The following is a 12039-nucleotide window of genomic DNA, read 5'->3' as shown; positions in this document are numbered from 1 at the left end:
TAAAAGGATGAGCAAATTGTAGAAGATGATATTTTAATATTAACTACTGCTGATAAATTTTTTGATTTTGAATATAACATAAATTTACTACAATTTGCTGAATACTACTAGAGAAAAGCATAAAGGCAAACAATTAAAAGAAATCATTCATATCCACTTTATGGGTTTTTTGATAACTTGTTTATTTCTTTGTTTTCTGTACAAATGAAAGCAAAGAATATCTATATTTTTATAATCTTTATAAAAATAATAAGAAAGAAAAAATTAAAATAGGAGGGCATATTCAGTTTTATAAGTAAGTTATTTTATCCTATGAGCAAATAATCACTTAAAAAAACAAACTTCTGTCTTTTTTTTTTTAATATATTTTATTGATTTTTTACAGAGAGGAAGGGAGAGAGATAGAGAGTTAGAAACATCGATGAGAGAGAAACATCGATCAGCTGCCTCTTGCACAACCCCTACTGGGGATGTGCCCGCAACCAAGTTACGTGCCCTTGACCGGAATCGAACCTGGGACCCTTCAGTCCACAGGCCGACGCTCTATCCACTGAGCCAAACCGGTTTTGGCCAAACTTCTGTCTTTTAATTCCTGACTTTGAAATAGATTAAAAAGGTATCTAAAGTGTCTACTTTAGAACTTTTCTGTAATTACCCACCAATTCAGGGTACATATATTTCAATACTAAATTATGTGTTTTTAAAATAATATTTAAACTATGTGCAAGTTGAATTTGAAGGGAAAAAATCTAGTGAATAGTTTGTGTGGAAGAATATAAAGGTTTTAGAAGTTATAAATATTCACATTTAATTACTCTGGTAGGACTTAGAAAACTATAAGTGTGTGACCTCAAATTTTACTTTCTTTTTAAACTTAAAAGATACTTTATAAATTTACCAGGTAGAAGTCAATTTTTTAAAAAAATTCTTTATTGTTTAAAGTATTACATAAGTCTCCTTTTATCCCCATTGACTTCTCCCGGGCCACCCCCAACCCCTAGCACATGCCCTCACCCCCTACTGTCTGTGTCCATTGGTTATGCTCATATGCATGCATACAAGTCCTTTGGTAGAAGTCAATTTTTAAGTACAATATTGAAAAGTATCTGAAAGCCCTTCTACTTCTAAATTAAATGATGTGATAAATATGGCTATTTTTCTCTATTTTTCACTTTTCTATGCAAATACTGTTATTTTATATTCAGGTTATTATCCTTGGAGTTTGGATAATGAAAATGTTATTTTCTATAATAAAGCCAGTGTGTTTTCTTATAGTGAATTATTATATGTTTGTTAAGACAAAATGGCTGTTTCATTATGATAATTATGAATACACACAAATCTCTCACATTCCTACCCATTTTAATGGGTGAATGCAGTCATAACTAGAAACTTCTGTTATTGTGCTACTGATTAAATTTCCTATTTGAAAAAAATGTTCTTTGTGAAATTCTACAATAATAAACCAATTGCTTTTTAAATTTTCTGCATTTTTAACTCTCTCCTTTATCTTCCTTTATATATATATATATTTTATATATTTTTTCCTTTTTATTCTTTTTCATTATTTTTTCTTGCTTTTCTCACTTCTGTTATTTTTCTTCCTTCTCTTTTCCTTCAAATCCCCCTCCCTTTTTTTTTCTAACGTCCCCTTATTTTTCTATTTTCATCAAAACTGTATTTGGTAGCAGTTCATCAGCTACTAATACATACATAAAACATACAAACACACACATGCTTTTGCACAATCATATTTAAAAACAGCTTTTCACTCAATTAGAACATGTTTAATTTTTTTTTTTTGCTTAAGTCTCTTATTTTACTTAAACTCCTTAGAACTTTAATAATTTGCAAACATTTTAAATACTATCCTGATTAGAACAGGTGAAGAAAAGTTTCCCCAGTGTGTCTTCCTGTGTCAACTTCTTATAAGGCTCCATTTAATTAAAGCCATAAAAAACACAAGATTACTTTTAATAGCACTTCTATTTTCTCACTAGTTTCCGCTTTTCAGGTTACATTTTACTGTCTCCTTAATACTCAGGATTCTCATTTTCTGAAATGTTCTAAGACATTTATCCTGAACTTTTAACTGAAAGCATATGTATACATATTCTGACCAACTCAAAAGATGACCAGCCCTGGCTAGTGTGGCTCAGTTGGTTGAGTGTCATCCCATGCACCAAAAGGTCATGAGTTTGATTCCTGGTCAGGGCACATGCCCAGGTTGAAGGCTTAATGCCCAGTAGGGAGTGTGCAGGAGGCAGCTGATCACTGTTTCCCTCTTACATCCATGTTTCTCTCCCTCTCTCTGTAAAATTAATTAAAATATATTTTTTAAAAAGATGAACTGGATTTTTTACATTAAAATGTGGAATTTCAACTCATTATAGTTTTAAAAATTGGAAAAATGCTTTTGCAAACATTTTGCCCCTCATGCTGGTTTCCATTATCTTTATTAGACCTTTAAGTTATTTTTAAAAATTGATAGTTTGTTATTTTGAAAACAAAATAAGGTGTTTCACAGGGCCTGTGAAGAAATAAAATATGTCAATGAAAAATGTATGCCACCAACTACTAGCTAAACAAATTAGGTGTGAGAAATGAATCGTCCTTGTTTACCCACATTTTTACATTTTTTTCATTAAAATTCATTTGAACAACAACAAAAGATTACAAATTAAGATATTTGTAAGGGATTTCTTCTGTCTCCAAACTTCTAACAGACATTGCAACTCAATGCTTTAAGATGTTACTCTTAGCATACTCCCCCACCCCCAGGAATATTTTGAAAAGCCAAATAATTTAAATTATTACATGGGGAGAAAAAGAGTACTGTTAACACAAATTAGCCGTATTTATAAGGAAAACACATATTGCACTACATTAAGCCTTACCTTGGGCCCTCTGCTTCATGAATTGCATGCTCCTGTGCCACGGATACTTGCATGCTGGATGATCTTGTACGAACCCATAGCTGCTTCAGAGCATAATGGCGTGATATGAAGTGATGCAGAAAACAGGAGAACCTTTGTCTTGGAGTCAGCTGCAAGAAGAAGTAACGTGTATGAATGTACAGTATAGGGAGATCTATGAAAGATCTAGTCTCTTTCTCCCAAAAGACTCTGTTCCATGATACAAGGAGAATTCAGTTCTTCTTGGCAGATCTCCAGGTCAGTTTGGAGGCAGTAAAAACAACCACAAAAAACAAGCCTGGTTTCTCAATGTCTTTACTCTCGGTGTTTTAAGTAACATTTTATTTCTTATTTTTCTTTTACTTTGTTTTTAATAAGCAGGAAAGAATATGTCTTTCCATTGTCTTGTGTGAGTGCAATTTTTATGGTAGGGATATAGATGATAATGAATTATATGGGCCCAGCTTATCTATTTATTTTATTTTTTACTGAATTTATTGGGTAGCATTGGTTAATAAAATTATATGTTTCAGGTGTACAATTCTATAATACATCATCTGTATACTGCATTCTATGTTTATCCCCCAATGTCAAGTCTCCTTTCATCACTATTTATCTCCCTTTTACCTTCTTCTACCTCCTTCCACCCTCCTTACTCTCTGGTAATTGGAAGGAAAGGATCAGTATCTCTTAATTGAGGAGTGGATGACTTTAAAATGATATTACATCAAAGAAGGCATAAAATCCCAGAAGATTATGTAATTATGTTAAAAATGAGTATTATTAAATAATTCACACTTTTATTATGGAGAAATTAGGTCATTTTTCTACTCCTCCCACAAATATTCAATCTTAATATCTAAATAATGAAACAACACAGTGTTATCCATCCTGGTGCTAAGAGAGAATGCCAGTTATGACAGGCTCATTGTTTACTTTAACAGGTAATTTGTGGACCGGAATCATTTAATTGTTCTGAGTACATAATTACATGTCAGCAATTTCCAATTTAATTAAAATGTACAAATCTGAAGATTAAGGGAATTTTTGAATTATTAATCATTTTTCCACTAGGAAATCTTGTTGCTCTGCAGGAGATTTGTCCAGTGTACAACTATACGTATTTTTTTCCTTCTCTTTCACAGACAGACAATTTTCCCGCAGAGCCCAATTACATGGGCAGCAGGCAGCAGTTTGTTCAAAGGTAAGGCCTATTAAATAACTTTCTCAGCTTCCCCATTTGCATTCGTGTCAAAATTGCTTTGCAAGAAACTACACAAGACTCAAACTCGTAGAGACACCACTTTCTCTTCTTTTTCTTTATATGTATTTCAGTAGCTCCACGTTTAAGGACCCAGAAAGAGCCAGCCTGAGAGACAGTGGGCACGGGGACAGTGATCAGGCTGACAGTGACCAAGACACTAACAAAGGCTCCTGCTGTGACATGTCTGTTAGGGAGGCACTCAAGATGAAAACTACTTCAACTAAAAGCCAACCACTTGAACAAGGTGAGTGAAGCCTTCCAATGCTTACCAAGTGTAAAGTTTAAGCAATCATTATGAATCAATTAGCACTAGAGTGCAGTTTTTTACTGTGGAATGGACCATTAATGTATCAAAAGAAACAGCAAATCCCAACTTTGTCCCAGACAAAAAACAACTATTCAAGTACCTCGTAACAAGAGAGAGAGAAAGGCCATACATAGATAGCAGTCTATAATCTTCTTAAAATAAGAACTTGATTAAGTCACTAGATTTGTTCTTATCTTCATGAATGCTTCCTAACTTTTCCTATTTTGAATTTTATTTACAAGCAAAATATGGCATATATTACCTATAATGCACATTTTAATATACTCATTTATAGGATTAAAATAGTAAATTCAACACTTTTAGGTGAAATGAAAACTTGATTGGAATTGTATAGTTCTAGCATGTTGGTGTATTTTTAGTGTGAATTTTAGTTTTTAAAGAGTCAAATAATAGCTAAGCCACAGTTTTTGCTCCTTTCATTTTGCTTTACATTGAAGTCTTCATAGATATCAAATAAGTATGAACTTGTTTATGCAGATAGAGATGAAAAAATATTTCTTAATAAATAAGTACATTCTAAAAGTCTACCTTTAATTTATTCATTCGATATGCCATTTTTAAAAATTTTATGTCTTTGTTGTTTCAAGCACAATGGAATATTTGCTGATGATTTACCCTAAGAGAATTAAACTACTTTCATGTATAAGAATTAGAGACCATAGGCTTTTTCCTAATGTCCAATTATAACAAATGAAAAAATAATTGTTTTATAAATTGTATTTCAGAATTACAGATGTATTTTACATTAGTTAATATATTATTAGTTTTCAAAATAGTCACGACATTTAAATATTTAATATTTATCATTTCAGTTTTTAATGAGAAACTTGATTTATACTGTATGAACATAGCTGCTAAGTCATTTATTAATTGATGATTCATAGAAAGTAATTTTTTGCCTGTAGTGCACTCTGTCCTATCACATATAGCTTAGCGGATATAATGTTTATTAACTTTTCTAATCATATTCAAATTTTAATACAAATATACGTACACAAACATCTATTTAATGCAAAAATAAGTAAACATAGATATAAATATTTCTGCACTGAATATTATTATGCTGGATTTATTTTAAGGTTGACCTCCCCAAGGCCTTCTTTTCTAAGTAATAAGTGCTAGATAGGTAACTTTCTTCTGACCTTTTACCATCACAATTTTCTGTGTTAACAGAAATACTGTTTTTTTGGATTAGTATTTTTAACAAAGGCTATTTATTTGTGTTTATATATATTTTTTTATTGATTTCAGAGAAAAAGGGAGAGGGAGAGAGAGAAACATCAATGATGAGAGAGAATCATTGATCAGCTTCCTCCTGCACACCCCCTACTGGGGATTAAGCCCATAATCTGGACATGTGCTCTTGACCAGAATAGAACCTGGGACCTTTCAGTCTGCAGGCCAAAGCTCTATCCACCAAGTCAAACCAGCTAGGGCTAACAAAAGCTATTTAAATACTTACTTAATATTCACAGTTCCTGCAAATTTGAATGTTTACTTGAATGTGATTTAAATGTCTTGATGGGTTGTGACTATGTGATATTATGTAAATCTTTTAGACACATTTTAAATAATGGGCTGTTGAATCTTGATATGGGAATGAATAGCATAAGACAGACCCAATTATGTGTATAATAAAGTAATTAAACAGATGATTTTTTGGCTACTATTTGTAAAGTTTCATATGGTAAGTAAAGAGTTTGCAGTTATTGTCTATCTTCATGAGATTCCAATTTTCCTTTCTTAATCAACAACATAAACAAGTACACTATTGCTCACGTTAATACTTTCATTCCTTTTCATGAACTAACTGAACAGTGTATTTGATGAGCATGAAAAATACCTCTATAGAAAAAAAATTATTTATGTTTGAAAGTTTGAATTATAGTGAAAACATGATTTAAAAATTGATATAAAAACAATATTTTAGAAAGGATACTATTGTTCTTAAAAGAAAATATATTTGGCATATATTTTAATTAATATGACACAGAAATATTGCTAGTCTAAGGGTGAGAATGCCAGTAGAAATATCTCCTGTAACACAAATAGATTCCAAATCTCCTTATTAATAAATATGGGGAAATTATTATAAATCTGAAAACTACACTTAGGTAATCAATGAATTATATAGGATACGGACTTCTACTTTAAAACATGAACTTGAAGGCTTAGCTTAAATAATCTTTCATTTAATGATTGGATTCACAAATGCAGTCATTTAATTAATGTATATTAAACATTTTAATATATAAAGGAACAAAAATATATTTTCTTTTAGGAGGAAGAAACTGAAAGCTAAACAAAAAGAAACCTGTTTATCAGTTTTTTTCTCTTACTAAAATTGTGTAGTAGTGCTTTAACAGATTTCAATTAGAAACCAGTAGCATATTACATTTTATATTTTTTGGCTTCCATCACTATTTACATGATCTCAAGTAAGAAAAATAGTGTTCTATTTCTAAATTGAAATATTTCTTTAACTTAGAAATTAAAATGCATTAAAAATTAATCTCCACATTTTTAGTGGAATCTTTTGTGCTAATAATTGTTTTCCTTTGCTTATGATTAAGCCTTTTTGAGCTTTTGATTTATTAGCTCAAATATTACTTTTTCTCCTCTTTTGTGCAGATTTTTTCCATTTGTTTTGTTCCTGATATTTGTTTATTTTTTTTCTACCATCAGTTTAATCATCGCAAATATATAGCAGGAGTATTTGTTGCCCATTATTTTAGAAAAAATATTTGAAAGGAATCAGTAGTTAATTGAAAGTATACTGTATTACACAACAGCTGAAGATAGCTTTAAGGATTTTATGTTAGTAAACTGTTTAATAGAAAGAGGTTATTTTAGTTCCTCTTAGTGTGATTTAAAAACTATCAAAAAGTATTTATATTTTTCTATTTAATTGCATTTTTGATTATTATTTTTTTCCAATTAAAGTTTCTCTATACTCACTTCACTTAGTATTATAGGTAAGTGGAAGATAGATAAAAGGATCCAAATGTTTTAGAATTTGTATGGTACTATACATAGTAGGACATTAGTTAGAGATGCAAATGTTTATATTTCTAATAAACATTATCAGAAATTTACACAGAAAATTGACCAAAATACATTTGATATTATTTTGCTGAATTTATATTTTCGAGTAAGAAAAACCAATTTATACCAAGAACTAAAAAGAAAATACATATAATGTTATCTATTTAAATAAGTCACATACAGTTTTATAAATAATAAAACTCAAAACATTTTTAACTTAATTAACTTCTTATCCCTCAGAATATTATTAAATCTTTGACTTCTTTAAGAAAATATTGCTCCTTTGAATTTCTATCTACTATAAACTATTTTCATTACTAGCAATAAACATTTCTTCTTTTAAAAAATTAATAAGCTTGCCCTAAAATTCAGTAGTTTCTGTTGATTCCAAAAATAATAATTATGCAGTTTTCATAAATATTGATTGATGATTTATCTGAGCTTCTTATTAATACCAAGTGATAGCTCTCAATTTTCCTTTTTTAAAACATTTTTTCTTCATTTAATTTTTCACCACCATTTATCCCCCCTGTACCCTCCACCAATCTCCCACAATCACTATACTGTTGTTCGTGTCCATTTTTCTTTTTCTTTTTTGCTCATCCTTCTACCTTCTCGTCCCCCCAACATTCCCTCTCCGGAACTGTCTGCCTATTCTCTATGAGTCTGGGATAATCAGTTTTCTTGATATCTTTGTAATTGACTGAAACCAGTTTCTTGAAGCCAGAAGTCAGTGGAATATCATTATACATTATGACTGTTGACAACTCATGCCAGGGATTGCAGTGAAAGAGTCACAGTCATGAATCTAACTCCTGTGTTGTGTTGCCAGCTGTCAGTCCCTCCTCTGGATTCCAGGGCTTTACTGAACCTCAGGAGTTGTTCTGTTCACCTTTTTTTTTTTTCTCTCATTTCATTTAATTGCCAAATAATTTCCTTTCCCTCCCCCCCCCCCATTCAATTCTGTGCTTTCTTTTTACTGCTAGAAAAATCTGACTCCTTAAATTACATTCGGGTTCAAAACATTTCACAATGGAATCCCTAATTAAAATCTAATAAAAATAAATCAATAGAAAGTTGAGAAAGAATCGAAATTCCAAATGAGCCAGGTTTGCTCCAATGAATTTCAGTTTTAAAACTGAATTACATTCTTAAGGGTTGCCTTTCGTCTTTCCAGAGGACATTTTAGAAAATTATGAGAACTAAAGCTAATGGATTTTTTTTTTCTTTATGTCAGGGCTTGAATTTTGTGTGTGTGCTCCATATTCAAAAGATGATTATATCAGTTAAACAATTGCAGGATTTGTTATATGATTTCAGAGTTTGACAAGTTTCTGAGCCCCACTCCTTTAAATCCCCCTGACGTTCCTGTTCTGAGAGGAGAGCCACACATTCAGGATTGGGGAGGAAGTCATTGTGACAGAGTGTTGGGGCACTGAACACAAACTTGACCTACTTTGCAATTTCCCCTAGAACTGACACTGAATAGAACAGTATGAGGATAGTGCTTTTATATTCTCAGGTTTTTGCTCTGTTTTTTATTCTTCATTATGGTTACTGCAGTTCTGACCCTTTCAGTCAAGCACTGTGTTTTCCCAGACCTTCCCATAATAGGCAGCAGCAAATCCACCTCTACATAAGCAAGAACATGAAGGTAATGACTACATCTATCCTCTCAACAGCCATCTGGCATCCTCTATATATATATTGTTGTTAAGCCTCACCGTAGGATATTTTTTCCATTGATTTTCAGAAAGGGTGGAAGAGAGGAAGGGAGGGGAGAGAGAGAGAGGAGAGAGAGAGAGAGAGAGAGAGAGAGAGAGAGAGAGAGAGAGAGAGAGAGAGAGAGAGAGAGAGAGAGAGAGAGAGATATCAATGTGAGAGAGACCCATTGATTGGTTGCCTCCTGCACATTCCCTGACCTGAGCCAGGGATCAAACCTGCAACCCAGGTATGTGCCTTTGACAGGAATTGAACCCACTGCCCTTTGGCAAGTGTATTAGTGCTCTAATCATTAAGCAACACCAGCAATGGCTGAAAATAATTTTTAAAGGAAATGTTGTTATAAATTTATTAATTGTAAATATAACTTAGGAAGGAAGTAGAAAATTACTGCCATATATGGGAGGGGAAAGGAACTGTTGCATACATAATTTCAGAAAGAAATCATTTACGAATTTTTAAAGGCACAAATGTTTTAAGACTCACATACATGGCATTTAAGAAATTGTGTTATTTGCCAATAATTCCTATTATTTTCAAGCCCTGTAAGTTTTTATTGGACTGCACTTATCTAAGAGCACTTTAATATCCATTTCTCCTCCTTCTTGTGCTGTCGTTTTAGTACTTTCAGAATTCATCTATTTTCCATTTTTCTGGATAAAATGGTCCACACACTGTTTATTTTTGCTTACCATACATTGCAACTGTCCCATAGTTCACCTAACTTTAAAAGTTTCAATGATATCTCTTTTTTCTCCTGTGCAAACATCTGTTTCTAGGAACCAGCAGCTGGTATAATGAAAAAGAGATTTTATCACCCTCACATTTGTTTCTTATCATAAAACCTTCCTAACAAGTGTTGCATGATTTACTATAGACTCAATGTGATTTTGAAATTCTGAAATTCTCTTGCTTTTAGTAAGCATAGCAGTAACTTTTGCTAAAAGATTCCAATTAGAAAATGCCAGATATAAAAACATGAGCTAAGGTTCAGACTGGGTCTTCAAGGAGCTCAGACTGTATTAAAAGAATTTGACATATAAGCTATGAGGTTTGCACAGTGGGTGGTATGCCCCAAGTACTAATGATGTCATGAGAATGAACACCCAGACCGAATTTGGGGGAATCAAATAAAATTCCTGGAGGAGGATATATTTGAGCTGATCCTTTAAAAAATGTTTAGCTCACTTGGCAGAGTAAAGTTGGGAGAAGGAGGACAGAGCATTCTCAGAAGCAGAGATGCAATGAAGCAAAGTGGCAAGTTGCTATTAGGTGCAGATAAATAGTGATGTGTGAGACTAGGATTGGTGGGTATGAGACTCTCGAGAGTATGAGAAGCCCAGTGATAGATTGACTGATAGGGAGCCATTGGATGTTCAGAAAGTAATAGTTCAAAGTTTCATTTTAAGGAGGTGATTTTTTATGCCAATGCCTGGGTAGACAGGGATACAATTAGGAAGCTGGAGAAGTAATCCAGGGCAAGACAAAATAAGGCCCAATGCACTAAAGAGGTAATAAGAATAGAGCCAAGTAAAAGATTAAAACTTGTTTTACTATATCCCGTTGCTTTTATAATGATAATGAATTGCTTGGTATTCATTTAAAATTGATTTTGAGATAAAGGTTTCTAAAGGAAAAAGCCATTTATACCCAAATAAATGGACTAACACTTGAATTATTTAATGGCTTTAAGTTTTTATCTAGTACATATATACCACATATATTAAATTAACACATACATGTTTGAAACTTTTATCATTTTCCTCTAAATGACTAATGCTTATTTGCGTACTGGATTTTTCATACTAAAGAAAATTTACCAATCAAAGACACCAGGAGAAAACAGAAACAAAATCACTTCAATTAACCAGATCTTTGAGAGAACTTTGAGAGCACAGTGAGGTAGTTTAAAATTGTGTGATAATGAATCTTAGAATTATGACTGGGTTGAGTTCAGCCTACTGACCAGATGAAGACAGGGTGAGGTCACCAAGGGGAAACATTCAGAAAGTAAAAGAAGACGTTTAAATGAGTATCAGAAGGGGCAGCTGGTGATTACAATTTGGCAGTCAGAGAAGTCAGGAGGCAGAAGATGCATGTCTGTCACAAAGAGTTAACCATTATTTCATTCATAATTAAGCCACAAGATATACGAACTTGTAATATATCAAACCAAACATTTAACATATTCAAATTAACTCCTCTTGTATGTTTCAATTCTATAACTAACATGAACTTTTGAAAGCTAATGTTTTGACATGCAGGCCTACATTATTAGAAACAGAAGTTTTCCAGAGTTAATACTTTTTCAGATTTTATAAAAGTGATATAATTTATATGCCAATATAATTCATATTGCTATTGGGATCTGTGGCAGTACTCACAATCAAACACAATGATGATTTTGTAGTGAAAAGCTAAATATTCATACTAAATAGTATAAAGAATAATTTTTTAATATATTTTTATTGATTTCTGTGAGGAAGGGAGAGGGAGAGAGATAGAAACATCATTGATGAGAGAGAATCATGGATCAGCTATCTCCTGCACACCCCCTAGTGGGGATTGAGCCTGCGACCCAGGCATGTGCCCTTGACCGGAATTGAACTTGGGACCCTTCAGTCCACAGGCCAACGCTCTATCCACTGAGCCAAACCGGCCAGGGCGAATAAAGAATAATTTAAACAGCCCATAACAATTCAAGTCAGTTTTTACTATCAAATGAGTAACAAAATAACTGCCAGATCTGAATGTTTTGGGAATTT

At 32.4% G+C, this 12039-nt stretch overlaps 1 protein-coding gene across 3 annotated transcripts in view; it reads left to right on the top strand.

Annotated features, from left to right (window-relative positions):
* PCDH17 (protocadherin 17) overlaps window positions 1-12039 on the top strand; it is a 104160-nt gene that overhangs the window by 35342 nt on the left and 56779 nt on the right. For 2 of the 3 annotated variants that reach the window (XM_080660000.1, XM_080659998.1), the window contains exons 2-3: window positions 4061-4119; window positions 4251-4423. In XM_080660000.1, coding sequence (XP_080516126.1) covers window positions 4061-4119; window positions 4251-4423 — 232 coding nt within the window. The remainder of the gene's footprint in view (window positions 1-4060; window positions 4120-4250; window positions 4424-12039) is intronic. The other variant, XM_080659999.1, reaches the window with a different exon arrangement.

This window comes from Plecotus auritus (assembly GCF_963455305.1).
Source record: "Plecotus auritus genome assembly, chromosome: 3".
In the NCBI taxonomy this organism is placed as follows: Eukaryota; Metazoa; Chordata; class Mammalia; order Chiroptera; family Vespertilionidae; genus Plecotus; species Plecotus auritus.
The sequence above is the reverse complement of the archived record's forward strand: the minus strand, read 5'-3'. Positions and strand labels throughout refer to the sequence as shown.